Below are 16,457 nucleotides of genomic sequence, written 5' to 3'. Positions count from 1 at the left end.
TGCAAAAGCAAGCAAAGGTACCGCAAAATCATACGATTTTGCCTGTACTTGCAAAAGCAAGCAAAGGTACCGCAAAATCATACGATTCTGCCTGTACTTGTAAGTAAGGAGATCAGAAAAGAAAAAAAATAAACACATATACCGCAAGATCATGCGATTTATTAGCGGTATCACAAAATCGCATGATTTTGTCTAACGGCATGCCGTTATTCCGCCACTTGCGGTTGATACAGACCGACAGACACCCTACCCGAGGTTTGTTCGCGGCCGTTACAATTTATTTTCAGTAGCCTAAACAAAATGAAGATCGCTTCATAATCCGAAAATGCAAGCATAGCCTGAATAGAATGCTGATGGTGAATTATAACATGTATGGCTTTGCGTCTACATATATAAATATTTTATTTGTAAGGTATGCCACCGCGTGAAAATTATGGCGGTAAATTTTTGATATCCTGGATGAAGGCAAACTTAACGACGATGATGTTGACGTTTCACTAGCGAACTGCCAATTGAGGCAAATAAGTGCGGAAATAAGAATCAGTGTATCTTCTGCCCTTTTAAATTTAATCGCATTGACATAAAAGATATAAAGAATAAATCCGCTTTAAGATGTGTTGTGAAAATTAAAGAGTAGGTGCTTACGTACATAATACAAAATTAGAATTGATTTGTAATTCATTTCAAAACATTACACATCCCTTATAGGTAAATTTATATGTTAACATATAAATATATTATATATTTAAGCAAATATATTTATAAAAATTCAAAGTTCAAGTTCATAATTCAAAGTTTATCCAAAAATTCTTCATTTCATTTTATCAAATATACTACATAATTTTGTTTCTACTTACGTTTCCATGATTTTGTTATTGATCGTCCCACTGTAAACAAACAAATGTCAAATTTGTCCCTTATTTTCCCACTAATTTTTTTAAAATAAATTTGGAATTACGAGAGCCGTGTATATCTCTAACCCAAATGATTCTCAAAGTACACCTTCCAAATGACAGCTAGATAACTAAAAATACATAATGAGTGCCAAATTTGCTTTCAAGAGTCTATTTAATTTGGCTGTTAGCTATTATTTTATTGAATTTTATTTGTAAATAATTAAAAAAATTAATGCTTTATTGATGTTTGTGTAAATAATATCTAACATACGCTCAGTTTTTCAAACGATGCGATTGTGCTGCAATAATACAGTTTAAAATATGCGTATGTTCACCTTAGTAAACGCTTAACGCGCATAAAACATTATGTTAGCAAAATATTGATAAAATTGCGAGCTGAACACAATAACTGTGTTATGCGTTTTGCGTGACGCATGACGCAAAATTAGTTAACTGCTGATGCAATGTTCGTGTTTTCCGTTGATCATGAAGCAAACCCTTAAAATAAGATTGATTGTGCGTATTTCAATGTCGGTTAATATATAATTTGTGATGCGTTGTGCGTGGACGCAAATGTTTAATATTTCACTTTGCGTGACTTTTGATAGTCAAAACAGTGATGTATTGTTACGAAAACAAAACGTATGCACATGGATAATATTTTGACTAAACTATCAATATTAGTGAATGGCAGTAATTGTTTGCATTTACTAAAAAAATTTCGTTGTAAGAATAAGTAAAGACAAGTTAAATTAAATTGCGAAAATTAAATTTGGTGTTTTATTAAATCGGATTTTGGTCAATAGTTATTCAAAATATCACGGAGACGAAAGGTACTCCTGTTGGCGTCATTTTCCAAGGTTCGCCTAGGCTTGTGTAGCGGTTTTGTATTCTTCCTCCATAATCAATCTTTTACTACACCGTTTTGTTGAGAATCAACATATGCTGGTGGACAATAACCCCGTCACGTATTTGCACAAAGTTATGTAAAACGACGGAGGCGTTTACCACTGTTTCTGCCTTCTTGGATTTTATGTAGTTGGGCTTAACTTCACTCTCTAACGAGATACTTATGTGTCTGAGCCATCGTAACCACGATAATTAAAATGCTAATTGTTTTTGAATATTGTATTATTAATTATAGTATGAACTTACCAGGGATAATTAAAATTGGCTTCTGCCTCAAATCACTTTTTTCTCTGTTCTTTCTTCTTTTACTTTAATATATCGCTTTTGAAGATGTTTTTACCTTTGTTAATTTTACACTCTTCATTAACGTTTCGTTAAAGTAGCCTTAACCATATGACCTTCTTTTTGCAACGCACACAAGATATGTTGTCATCTGCTTTGCGTAAAACGCATATGCTAATGACAGTGATTGTGTTATGGTAATTTATGGTATAATATTTTTGGAGTGAAATACAACTAACAAATTAAATTTCCGTACAGAAATAAGTACCAATATATTTCTTCCTAACCTTTTCTTTTTTGTTCTTTTAATAAAAACGTAAATCAGGACTTTAAAATAATATTGTGTTTGATATATTAATAATATTTTATTTTGATTTTATAAATATAATCTTATTTTGCGTACCAAAAACGCATGCGGAAAATTTAGAAGTTTACCAAACGCTTGCTATGTGTTTTCACTATATATAAAAACACAAAACTAATTTAATGTTAACAATTCGTGCGCCATAGACAACACAGGGTGCAATTATTGTGCTCGCTTCGTTATTGTAGTGGCCTAAAAAATGTATTTTTTTGACACATTTTTTGAGATGATAAAACAAAAAGAAAAATGTACGCGTATAGGTAGAAAAGCATGTGAATATATGCGAGAAATATGTCAATTTTAGACGAAACAAAAGAGTCGTCAATAACTAATGCCTAAATTAGTTTACGAAAAGAATCCGATATTCCTCTTTGGAATATTTTAATTTAAAGACTTTGTCCGGAATTTCATTAATTATTAAGTAATTAATTATTTAGATTCAATCCGCCTGACCAGCCGAAGGCAAGGAATCTCGACTAGCAAGTCAATGGTCGTGGGTTCAAATCTCAAGTGCGGTAGAGTTTTGAATAACAGCCGATAGCCTTAGATGCTAGTGCTTTTACGAGTTTAGTCTTAGAATTTATTTCTCTGGCGAAATTAATAATAATAATTATTTAGAACAAGAAAAAAAGATAATTTATTTTAAATTTAGATATTATTTATCTAATTTATGTTGTATTTATATAAAGTGCTTTTTTCTTTGTTGTATGGTTTAAAATTTGTTGTTTATAACCTACATTATTTTATAAAGAACTCAAAATAAGCAATCAAAACGATTTAAGCAAGTCCACCTACATGCTTTGTTTTTTAAAATCATTTTTCTTCATCCTGAATCTCATTAATTAATTAATAATTTAATTTGTTTTTACATTCATTATTTTATTGTTGCTATTCACATATTTGTTGTCTACATTTATGTCGATTTCTTTAGTTTTGCTATTCAAACAATCTGTCATTTTTTATAATTGCATACATTTTTTTGATTTTTCTTATATAATAATATAGTAACGCGAATTCTCATTCTATTCTCTTGAACTTATTTACCCGAAAAATAACGCTGTGGTTTAGCCAATCGCAAGAACAATATAAAATTAGTTTCCACATCAGGATAATGGCAACCCTTCAGATCTTTCGACCATATGATTTTACCAAACGACCGAACAACACAATTGTGAATTATTTTTATGTCTCTTTGCTGATGTGTAAAAATCTAATTATTGTTGACTTTATTTCATATAATTTTGTACGCTTAATTAAATAAGCAATATAAAAATCTAACCACCAATCGAGTTGCACTTACATAGCATTTGTTTGAAAGTTTATAGCTTGTGTCAAAAAAAACTCATGAGCGAACCTACTAAATTTCAACGCCCAGGCGACGCACCTATCAAAAATCCTTTGTTAAGTGCCTCTGTTACAGGTATTACCTTAGATGATTTTTCTAATAAACCATTGTTGCTGCCGGCGGCACCGCCGATCGTACAATCACACCCAGTACCAGTTCGAACGCCGCCACCTACATTAGTGGGCCGAGGTAAGTTAAAAGAATCGTGTATGTATTTATTTTCGTATATGTGTGTTTGTTAAGCCTGTATGCAAATTATTATTTATTGGCATCTTTTCTGCATATAGACCTATTTAATATATTGAGCTTTTTTTCTAAAGTTTTAAAAAATGCAACTACGAAAAAAAAATTTTTTTAGGCGTACTTTATTCAATATTAAGTAAAAAAAGTACTAAAGTTGTGAAGTATTTTTTCCTCCTGTTGCTATTCGTTATTTTACGTCTAGCTAACGACTGCGATAACTAGGCAAATCTATGGTGCCTTTTCGTCTGCGGCAACACCATATAACGCCGGCTATTAGTAAAGCGAAGAGTAGAACCACCACAATAATACCCAAAGTGATCGCAGCTATTACAGCTCCATTAAAAACTGATTGCTCAACACTCACATGGTACCTCTGTTGATTTCCAATTACATCATAGGCTATTAATTGCACTGTCGGGGTACAACAAGTAGATATGTACGTAGCTCTTATTGGACCTCTGGAACCGACGGTGTAGGAATTTGTATAAAACAAACTGTCTGAAGGGATGGACACTAAACGTAGTATACCTGTATGTTTATCTTGTGCAGTAATATCTAAACTCCACAAATGTTCTGAACAAGAGTGCAAATGATCAACTTTAAAATCACAACGATTGGCAATTGTCCAACTTATTGTAGGTGATTCGGTATCCTGTAGATGGTTTGTAAGGTGTTATTAATTTGGACGATAAAAGCCGAGTTTTGTATACCTGAAGTTCCAAATGGGATATTACTTTTAACAATACAGCTAGCGAAGTAACAGTGCTAGCCGAATAAGCAGAGAACGTTATATGATCTGTGGTCCCAACTTCAGTTTTTATTGGTACTGATACTGTTAACATTACACTAATCGTTTGTTTGCTAGCTACGTATAGACTGAAAATAATCTTATTTTAAATATACAGCATAGACGAGAAGTCTGAAAATATATTACCTTTGCGGTGCCAATTTTATTAGAAAACGTTTTTCGTCTACCACTTGTATATAATAGTGCAAACCTTCTAAGCCCATATTTGTAATTTCAAAATACAATTGACTTAGATCTCCTGGGCTTATGAGGATTTTGGAATTCGAGCCCATTACAATTTTAGTACTAGAATGTGGAAAGAGGCTATTTTGTAGTTGAAGGAGGGAAGAATTGTTGAAAATTTTTTTTGATCCCTGGGTTTTCTTCGTAGACAAACTTTTGACTTCATTTTTAGGATTGTACTCTGGATTTGCTGGAATTTTGAAACCATTTTGGACACCTGTTAAAGGGTTAATTGCTTGTAAAAGTTCACTTCTAACATTTTTAGGCGGCATGCTTTGGTCCTTAAAAACGTACGTAGTTAAACTTTTAAAAACATCATCTGTACAGAAATAAGTTAATAAAAGCAGAAAGAAAGTGGAAAAATAGAAAATATTTTGTTGACAGTATTATTTTGTAGAATATGGCGCACTCTCTTTACGTTTTTTGAACCTTTTATGCCTTAATCAAACATTATCATCTTTATTGAAATGATGTTTTTATATGAAATGTATGCGGAACAGTTTCAAAGGTGAATATGTTATCTTACATTAAGCTTTACTGTTTCTTATCAATGTGGAACGTTTCATTGATTGTTTTGCTTTTTACATTTTAAATAGTGATGCCGAATTGAAACCACTTAAAAAACTTGCCTAATAGCTCGTCCGCTTCGCGTTTGGCTCTAATGAAAACGCTGTATTCAATATCCATATCTTCGGGTATAATTTTTAATTTGAATATTGTAGCTTTCGGTAATTTCATTAACGGTACGTAGGCGTTCAAGTGTGCATTGTCGTCGTTACCAGCTGTGGCAAACGTTTTAAATTTAACCAAACTTTTGAGATTAATATCTGAAATTCACAAATAATTTATGTTACAAAGTATCTATATGAACACGGCAACTCTTTATATTTGTATTTAATTCATTTAGGAATTGTGCATAAGTGTTTTCTGTAATACAAACGTAGTATCAACTATATTTATTGTGAATGGTGTCTATTCAAAAAAAGTAATGCAAAAACAAAAATCCTAATGTATATATTTTGTTCAGCAAAGTACAAAAGCCAAACGCGTATTAGATTAAAACAAGAAAAACTCTTTACTGCAATAATATAAACTTACATGTTGTAAATAAAAGGAAATAAGAGACTGTGGGAAGGTGTGTTAACGTGTTGAAATCATTAAAATTATCGTTTTCATTTCTATATTTTAAAAATTAAAGTAATCAAGTCATTATATTTAGCGTCACATAAATTGTGATTCGGTCTTATTATATATAGCATTAGAAAAGAGCTGTCTGTTTATCAATATATGTGGGTACACACGTATAAACGTGTGGTTTAATCTTTAACCAGGTAATTTTTTCTCGGCGTATTTGCTTGCACACAAGAAAAGCGCGAGCATTTCATACGAATTTTATATGTACACGATGTTTTAATTGTTTTTCAAGTAAAGTTTGACAGTATGTATAAGCAATTTTATTAAATTTGATGTTCATTAAGTCTTGCCGGTAATTTTTTTGCTATTTTAAATTGAAATCCAGTATAGATTTTATATGTTAGTATAATACGAACACACGAACTTATTACGCAATGGAAAGGATTAGAAAGTTGCTTTGGTATCCACATCAAGGGATATTTTAAATTTGTTAAATGATGCCAATGCATAAAAATATGCATTGAAGTTTCTGAAGCTTATGGAAAACAAGGTTGATTACGGTTGAAAATGAGTGAAAATAAAGCTTCGCTTATATTCCCAAAGCTGACGGAGACATATAATTTATAAATTGTAGGAATTTATATTACACATATATTTACAATATATATATATTTATAATATGTATAAATATACATATATTTATAATATATATGTATTCATATATTTATAATTTGTATATTTATAATGTATATATATATATACTTTATTTATAATATATATGTATTCATATATTTATAATTTGTATATTTATAATGTATATATATATATACTTTATTTATAAATGTGTTACTATATATGCACATATAAACACAACATTTAGCAATTAAATGCTAAGATGTGTTGGCAAGAGAGCGCAGCATAAAATTGATATTATAGTATAGTTAAAACTGGAAAGCCATATGAGTTCCATTAGTTTTTTACCTATCTCTTAAGTTTAATATAGAACGACGTAAATCAGTTTCTAAAAAAACTGACTAAGAAAGTTACAGCAACCGTAACGATTTTTGTAATTGCATAAAGGGACTAGAAGATTCGTGTTATGCTGTCGAATATGTGCAGTTTCTTATGTGTTAGTATACGCAACGCAATGAAAGAATTATGCCAGATTTTTTTTTGCGATTATAACATGCCTCGCAAAGGTTGACCAAAGTTATTTTTCTTTAAATTAATCCTTGTCTGAGTGCCTATTTATCCGTTTGCTGTGTTTTGTTGGAAGGATCACAATTCTAAAAGTTAAACTAAGTACACAAACAAGAATTACGAACAAACATGAGAAGGGAAAAGATATAACTTATAATATTAAAAGACGGTAATTCAACATTTGGCACAAATACATACCATGGTTGTATGAAAGCGTAATACAAAAATCGTGTGACAAAAAAATAATGTATTAAAAAAAAAGTTGTATCAGGCAAAATTACCATAAAATTTGTCCTTTTTTATACTTATTGCCGAAACATAGATCATCGTTTCTATCAGTGTTTCTCAAAACTGAAGGTTTTGAAGTAAAAAGATCGTAATAGAGTAGCAGTTAAAAGTTTACCAATTCGACTTCGCTGTGTGCCTTTTGTAAGCTATTTATGCACATGGTAAACATTGCTCATAGTTCCCGCAATGGTTACGATTTTTGGCCGTCTCGGATATTCATCGACAATCAAGTTGGTACGGTAACGTTTCAGTTCAGCTACTCAAAATTTCAACGTAGTAAATGATTGTCTTTGAAACACAAATACTTAAGGACGGCCCTATCCCCAACCTTTGCATTTTTACAAAAGCATTCACATTTACAGCAATTGCACGTCCAATATTGATGAAATTTTAGCGACAATTTATCAAGGCACGCACAAACAATTTTTGTCGACATTAGGTTGAACATTTTTCACGCAGGCTATGTTTTTATCGACATATATGCTGTGCATATGATGCTAATCAATAGTACAAATCTTTAAAAGACTCATGGTTGTTTAGGCTGCCTAACGTTATCTTATGTACAATGACATTATTCGCAAGCGTATGAAATTGAAATGCAATCACTTATGTCCCATAGCATTTTACGCTTGCGTGGTAACTCATGCTTACGGTGCTCACGTATTTTCTTGTAAAAATCTATATGAAATGCTATGCTTTAAATAACAAAAACTTTAAAAAGAGAGACAGAAAGAAAGTTTACGTTAATGAGAGACAGGTGGTGGTACTCGGACTCGGACTCGTTCGACTGTGTTGTATGTGCGAAGCTTCCTAGTAACTAAAGTAAATCTACGGTTCCACTTAGCTGAACTTTAAACTAGAAATCGAAATTTTTTGAAGGAAAATTGTAAGGTTCAAATTAAAGTATTAAATTAAACTGCGCAATATGATCCAGTTTAGTGCCGATTGCGGAGGGAATGACTTGGTTTATTTTTGACGGTAGCCTTACAGAAATGATACCAAATAAATTGATATCAAACTTGCCTCTCTTCTACAAAAAGTTTTGTGTTCATATGCCTTGGGTGGTGGGATATAACAAGCAACTGGCTTCAGTTACCCCAAATATTTGAAATAAAACAAGATCTCTATTAGAATAATTTCAGTGATGAGTGGAAATAGGCATAATGAGTCAGAATCATTTGTAGCGTTTTTTTACATCTGGTTCTTTGTGTTATACCAATAAATTTAGTAAATCTATATTCTTAAGTAATGGAAGCTGATTATATAGAATTTTAGCACGACTTTTAGGAACGTGTTTTGGAAATGTCGCTTCCAATCTGGATTATATACGGTAAGATTTGTGTTAAAAATATTGAGTCTCTTCGTAAATTAAAGACATAAACTACTAAAAGTGTGCCCATTTTTTGTCACAATACTACATTTTTCCAATAGATTAATTTATATAGCAATGCGTATAGTATTCATTGCATTGTCAAAGTTATTTTACGCGTGCCTTTACTTTAGCATTTAATCGGAGGTCATTAGGTACATAAAGGATTTAAACTCAATAATGCTTGTATCTTCCTTACGTAACGTATTAATACCTCTGGTTGTTATGAAGGTTATCATAAATTATCAAATAGAACAACAAGTAAGAAACCTATAATCGTTTGAAACAAGCCTTCGATACCTACTTTTTCAATTAGCTTTCATAATTTCTGGTCAGATATGTTATTGGGCTTATCGGAATCAATCATGCTTTTTAGAGCCTAATAAAACTTTGGCTCTGTTGTGAATGATCGGGAACCAATTTCGCAAACGGAGTCAATATTTCTGCACCGAATCAAGCATAGACGCAACTATGATACTTAACATATTGCATTATTACCAACACTAATCCTATGCGTAATGTTAGGTTTTTGCCTTTGTGGAGATTTTGATCTCTTCTTACGGTTTTTTTTTCTTTGGATCAGCATTTGATGAATAGAGAAATCTTAGCAATAATCTCAAAGATATGTTTTTAATGCATAGACCAATCTTCAAAAAATTTTTCTATCGTTTCCTCTCTCGAGTTTATTTTAAATGTTTAGGTATTGTGAATATGTTTGCGTTAAAGTCAGTTCATTTTCAAGGTTATTTCGGGGAATAGGTCCAAAGTAATCAGAAAAGAATAGTCGGAAAAGTAGACAGACACAGAAACTCAGAGGAATCTCGTTGATTAAAAATACACAATGTGGACATTAGAGCCTTTGATGTATTGCTTTGGTTGTTACAAATAGAATGACAAAGATTAATATACTTCGATTATTTCTGGGTAGGTCGGTATGCAGAACCACTTGCGTTAAGAACATGATATTCTATTGCGTAATAATTAAAAGCTGCGCGCAGACGTTATAAAGAAGCATACATACATAGCCATAGATACAAACACCCAAGAAAGGACAAGACATAAGTAACAAACAAATATAAAGACTATTGCTTTTCTAATTGTTATGAGTAATTAATTTATTAATAATCTTTTACACAAAAAAATGAAATTAAATTAGTGTTATAATATAATTAATCTAAATGCAAAAAAATAATTTGCAATTGTTGATGTTGTGGTTTTAGTTTTGTACTACACAAGTAATAATAAAAATTAAACTTACAAAAGTATATTACATATCGTAAAAGTTATATTTACAAGTTATTATGTTTCTCCTTCTTTTATTTGTTTAAACCAAGTACAACAGACGACACATTAATTTCAAACTGTTACATAGGTAAGAACTGGCATAATAACATATTAGCGTTAACTAAAACACAGCAAAAGCAAACTAAAAAGAAAAACATATAAAAATGTTATAGTCGGGTCGGCTAAGGTCCACCGCTAAATACATTACATCCATTCGCCTAATACAATTCCCCACTAATTTTCGTAAAAAATACCAAAAATTATTCGTTGCACATAAAGGCTTACGTTTCATTATCTTACTTATGTCTTCTATTCCTTGTTTAGAATGTGGTCCAAAAAACTGATTTACATGGTTCAAATATGATACAGATAGTTCTTACGTCAAATTTAATTTTTATCATAAAATGTTAAAAATTAAACCTTTCACCTTCATTGAAGGTTTTTTTTGGTATGAGACGGAATTCAAAAACTCGAAAAAAAAAATGGGCAGACAATACATACGCAGACAAGCTTATAGCTTAGTTTCGAGTATTGTTGAAAGCCGTTATTCCTTCTTTTAAAAAACGCGATTTCTTCTATTTTTAATTTTGTTATTGCTATCAGTTGTCTGAACTGTTTGATGTGTGTAAAGAGGACTTGTTAGTTTAAAAGAAAATTATAAAATGATTGTTTTAAAAAACGTTGTTTTAAATGAAACAGAAATAAGCATCTAATATTAATGTGCTTTAATTAACTCGTTATTTGTTTTTATTTCTATTATTTTAACTAACCGCCACTCGGTGTTTCCAACATTACTTTCCTCATGAGTTTATCGATTTTTACATGTAAACCTGAAAGTGTCGTATCTACTGGCACTTCAATCTCCTGCGGGCCCCGTAAAGCTTCGGCCACTATAGTAAGCTGAAATGAAAGCAATTATTATTAAGGTATATATATAATATATCTATATATGTAGAAATTAATAAATGTGGGAGGATTTTGACTTTTAATTTTGTACGTACCACCGAAGGATGAGGATATGTTAATTTTTTAAAAACGTTTGCAACGCCTAGAGGCAAACTTCAAAGACTATACATCTTGTCTTGGTTGCAAAAATGGAATAGGAAATTGTTGCACATAGGTTGGTATTGAAAAGTGCCAAAAACCGGTAAGAGGACCTGCCCACTGTAAAACTTAAACTGAGAACACCTTCGTTTTCATGCTCATTTCTCATATCCTACAGCATATGTACTTCTGTACCACTGTACATATTGTACGGGTGAGCCTACAATAACCTTTTTTAAAAATTGAAAAAACCGCCCACGCCCAACCAATATTGTAAAAAAGTTTTTTTTTTTTAAGAAACGAGTTTTTAGATCACAACGAAGCCAATTAGAATTATTCACAGGTAAGATTGTTAGATTATTATGAATTAACCGCGACGGATTCCCCATCTAAACAGGACGAAGCCGAAACTAAAACTTACTGAAAGATGTTATTTTAAAATACGCTAAACGACCATCAAAAGTAGAGGCTAAATTGTTTATGACCGAGAGAGAGAAAACGAATCCGGGTGTGGGAGAGAAGGAGAAAACATGCAAGAATGTTTTAAGAACCTGAATGAGAGTGCGAAAAAAAACTGTACGAAGCTTTAAACGTAAACGAAACATAAAAAAAGAACGAAAACAAGTAAGCATATTAGCAACAGTAAACGGGGAATTTAACTTAAAAAGATTTTAAGAAAACACTTGTTTTTGGTGGGCATGATTGATTTTTTTGTGGTTTTTTTCCGCTTGCCTGCTGTAGTGTATAAATAATGAGCAAGAAAACTAAAATAGGGGAAGTGTTTTCAATTTATATTGTAGGCGCATCATTTAACGGATTTGGCTCAGTTTCAATATCTACCTAAGTGCAAGAATGTTTTTTTTGCACTCTTTATGGAAAGATACCTTAATCCTTAGATGGTGAGTACAAGAAGAACGGTACGAGAATAAACGTAAAATACAACAGTAGGAAAATGAGAAAGCTATTAGGCAACACTACAGAATCAAAAACGAGAGGCAAATTGTTTCCTTTGTATGTTGGATGGATGAAGGAGCTTTAAAGAGTAAGGAAGGGTTTCAAAATAAAAGACAAATCGTTAAACAAAAATCGGAAAAAATTTTGAAAAGATTGGTTTCCAACTATTAATATAGAATGCTTCTTACCGTACTCCTCTCAATTTCCTCGTAGTTTTCATTGCTTATAATATGTAGAATTTCTCCACCTGATCGTAAGGCAACTTCACCCAATATACCGCCCAAAGATTCTTGTGTTTCATTTTCACTTAATGCTCTCTCACCAAACCATATCAAATATAGCTAAAGCAAATTTGAACAAATATAAAAGGAAATTTAGTATTTTTTATAAACAAACCCGGATGCGTTTTTTAAGTAACGTTATTGCAGCATTTTGTACCAACTCCGTGTGCGGTGACAGGACAGCAGTAGATATGAAAACAGCACTATCATAAGGTACTAAATCGGAGGCATGTAAGATACCAACAAAAGCATCACCACCTTTACGCTCTTTAATACTGTTTAAGCCTGTTAAAAACTGATGAGTATTGTTGAAATTGAAAGCAGCGGGAACACCTATTAGAAGAAAAGACACCAAAGTAGAAATGAAGTGTATACATTCGCTCAAAGGCATATTTTAATTACTCAATAAACAGCATAAGTTACATCCATACATAGCTTGTCATTTAATTTGTAGCTAATTGCAAGTTTGTTTACAAACTCGATGAGGGAAGATGCCAGATAACTATGTACTAATAAAGCGTGTAAGATATTTACAAAACTGGTTTGAAGCTTTTTATAGGTTTCACATTTATCTAGTTTGTTATCTATCGTCAGTATGCCATTATTTTTATTCTGAATTTCATGAAATTGTATATTGAAAATTTTTGCCGTTTTTATATAACTGATAGACCTCTGAACAGGCAGAACTTAATCTATAGGATCGGAATTACAAAATTTGTTTTCCCTATCTATCCTTTGATGATGAGTACAAAAATGTAAATAAGATTCTTATAAATTTGTTAACATTTTTATACCCATCACCGAAGGATGACCAGCATCAAATTCTAAATCGATTTAAGCATTTTCGTCTGCCCGTCTGTGCCACCAATGTCTGTTGTAAACATTTTTCTGGCCGCAAAAATGAAGCTATCGACTTCAAATTTGGTGCAAACATAGGAATTTCTGGCACGTACTTTGGTATTGAAAATGAGCTAAATCGTTCGACACGCCCACAGCATCACATAAACTAAGAATACCTCTGTCTTTAGAGGGAATGAAAAATTGGATTTTCATTCATTACTCAAACTATAGCAAATAAATGTTCAAAAGTTTGAACGCATACCCCATTGGCGATACTGTAGCAACTGCGCACAAAAATAGAAAAAATTGGCGCATACCTAGTATTATGATGTATCAAAATTTAATAATTTTTTCAATACCTTTATAACACGCAGAAACAAGTTTGGCCAGTTACAACCCTTGAATGCACCTAAACTTGTTCGACTGTTCGCCTGTGCGTCTGCCCACCTGTCTGTTTGCGTAACTTTTTAGTATTTGTGGCAAACATTCTCACGTTAGCGAAAATCAAGATATTACCTAAAAGTTTGCAAAAAATGTTGAAATTGATCTAAACTTTTCAAAGGACACGCCTACCGTACCCACATGGCTCTACGACAAAAACTTTTAGTTTGAAAATGCAAGAAATCAATTGCGACCACTGCATATTATAGAGTATGAGAATTTTGTTGTTTTATTCCTTTTGTAGTAAACGGTGATGGGTACAAAATATTCGGTCCAGACCGAATTTAATTTTCTTACTTGTTCTTCTTCGTGATGAAATGAAATTATTATATACAGAGAAAGAAACTACAACTGATACCATTAACTTGATCGCTCACCTGAACCGCTTAACGTAATCAAAACAATTTGAATGTTCATATTTATGCTTAATGCATCATTCCATAGCACTTTCGATTTTTCTAGTGACGACGATGAGGGATCCACAATGACAGCAAGTGGCATACGTATGTAAGCATCTTCAATGTAATTGCGTAATTGTTCATGTGGTAGTAGGCGACGTCTGTTACTACTACGGCTGGTTGTCGTTTTTGCTGCTATTTGCGTCGATGCACCCGTAGACATTGGTATTTGTTTACCTTTTTTGTCAGCGGCAATTGGCAGACGTTGATTGGTAACGATAGCCGTAGTGATGGCGATCGACGGAGGTTCCGAGGCCGCCATGTCATATAATATTTTCCCCGAGTATTTGGCTAAGTTTGACAAGGTGGTGGTGGTAAAGATATTCGCGTCAGGCGATGTTAAAGTTGTGGTTGTTGTTGTGGGGACGGTCAATGTGGACCAAGCATCGGTCAACATTGATGCACGTAGATCGGCAAATTCTTCACGTGACTGCTGTTGCCGTTGTTGCTGCGTTTGCATTAATGATGGTATTGATAATTGAGTTCGTGGTTCAATTGTCATACCATTTGAACTGTTGCTTCTGCTGATTCCGTATTTAGGCGAAGATTGCTTAATAGCATCCTTAAATTCATAATATTCCCCTGAGTTAATTTGCAATTGAGATTGTTCTTCTGCCTGATCTTGCTGCCAAAGTTGCTGTTGAGCCATTGCCACTGGTGAGTCAAGTTTACTGATCATATTGTTGTTTTTATTTTTCTGTTTAGAATCATTACTAACATCGCTTTCCATTTGTTGTTGCTGTGCAGTATAATAGTTTATTGCTAATGGAACAATTTCCCCAGCAACAGTTGAATAATGGTTATCTATTATTAACGGTTTTGCGTTATTATACTCAACCGCCTGTTTAAGTGTACGCTGGCTAAGGGAACTTGGCCAGTTAACGGTCTCTTTATAATGTACAGTTGAAAATTCATCTTGAGCGTCGTTGGTCTTCTGCACTAGCATTGCTCTGTGTATATAATCCGGTATTGAAGTCGTCGTGTGTGTTGGTACTTTACTCAGTACTTCATTAACGATATCTCTTCCCGTTATTTGATTTATTTGTCTTTCAGTAGTAATGAAAAAATTGGAATTGGGTTTTGTTTTTTTTCTAATCGATAAATCAGCTGAACTATGTTCAGCTTGCGATAACTGATTATCAGATATATTGAGTCCTGATTCATTAAGTGACTTGGCTGCTACATTGTATGTGTCGTCCGTATTATTTGCTATAGATTTCCTTGGCGTATCAATAATACTGCTGCTAGCTTCAAAACGGGCAGCAGTCGTGTAATTTGTATAGCCGCGGCAGCAGTGTAAACAACAAAAACTTAACAATAAAATTATAAATTTGAAGGATAAATAAATCATGTTTGTTTGATTTGTTCCTAGTGCTTAATGCGTTTCTTCTTTATTGCCGTTTAGGTTTTTGTTTACTCGCAACCCGTTTGCTAATTTAATTCAATTTCACAGAATACGATATGCAATTATTTGCCGTCAACTATGTCATTCATTTTCTGCTTGATTATAAATGTATTAACTGCAAAAAGTACAATATTATTTTTAATCGAATTTAATTTTAACATTTTATATAATTGGTATTATGTGCGTGAAAGTTATAATGCCATTCTAAAAATTAATTCAATTAAAAATTCTATTGATTACATAAAAAACTTATCTACTTATTAAAATTAAATCAAACTTATTAATGGAAGTACATACACGCTTTACTTTGCCTGTCATTTTCTTAAATGCGAATGTTGACGGCTTACTGTGCACACTGCACTTTTAAGTGGCCTTTAACAAAATTCGTATTGAGTATCATTCCAATATTTCCCATTAAAGTTAAAACATCCTCATAAATATTTGATACTTGTCTTGCATTAATATCACCCGAATTGTAGTTTTCTTTTGATGTGATTATAGACGCATTATACCTATGTTCAAACTTGGACTATGGCCATCAACTACAAAAGATACGTGCCAAACTTTAGATTTCTACGTCAAATTTTGATACTAAAAGCGTTGATTGTTAAATCAATTCGAAGTCTTCAGATATTAAGCACATGTTTATTTTATTGGGTTTTTGATACGTGTTAGTTGATGTGATAAAGA

The 16,457-nt window shown here is 32.3% G+C and overlaps 1 protein-coding gene across 1 annotated transcript; it reads right to left on the bottom strand.

Annotated features, from left to right (window-relative positions):
- Window positions 1–4,578: 4,578 nt before the first annotated feature.
- LOC119644063 lies at window positions 4,579–16,033 on the bottom strand. The gene is made up of 7 exons (XM_038043588.1): window positions 14,282–16,033; window positions 12,739–12,956; window positions 12,531–12,683; window positions 11,115–11,244; window positions 5,699–5,896; window positions 4,974–5,388; window positions 4,579–4,915 (listed from the first exon to the last, which is right to left on the bottom strand). The coding sequence occupies exons 1-7, from the start codon at window positions 15,711–15,713 to the stop codon at window positions 4,645–4,647; spliced, it is 2,817 nt and encodes a 938-aa protein (XP_037899516.1). The 5' UTR covers window positions 15,714–16,033; the 3' UTR covers window positions 4,579–4,644.
- Between the last annotated feature and the right edge of the window lie 424 nt (window positions 16,034–16,457).

The sequence above is a fragment of the Glossina fuscipes genome, unplaced genomic scaffold (genome assembly GCF_014805625.2).
Source record: "Glossina fuscipes isolate IAEA_lab_2018 unplaced genomic scaffold, Yale_Gfus_2 83189, whole genome shotgun sequence".
Lineage (NCBI taxonomy): Eukaryota > Metazoa > Arthropoda > Insecta > Diptera > Glossinidae > Glossina > Glossina fuscipes.
The sequence above is the reverse complement of the archived record's forward strand: the minus strand, read 5'-3'. Positions and strand labels throughout refer to the sequence as shown.

What these genes read in the sequence shown, in the direction of transcription:
- LOC119644063 (XM_038043588.1), bottom strand. Translation starts at nt 15,713, where the DNA reads ATGATTTATTTATCCTTCAAATTTATAATTTTATTGTTAAGTTTTTGT. An exon ending in TACTTAAAAAACGCATCCGG is followed by an intron (nt 12,684 to 12,738) that starts GTTTGTTTATAA and finishes AATTTGCTTTAG; the next exon opens with CTATATTTGATATGGTTTGG. An exon ending in AGGAAATTGAGAGGAGTACG is followed by an intron (nt 11,245 to 12,530) that starts GTAAGAAGCATT and finishes CTTTCATTTCAG; the next exon opens with CTTACTATAGTGGCCGAAGC.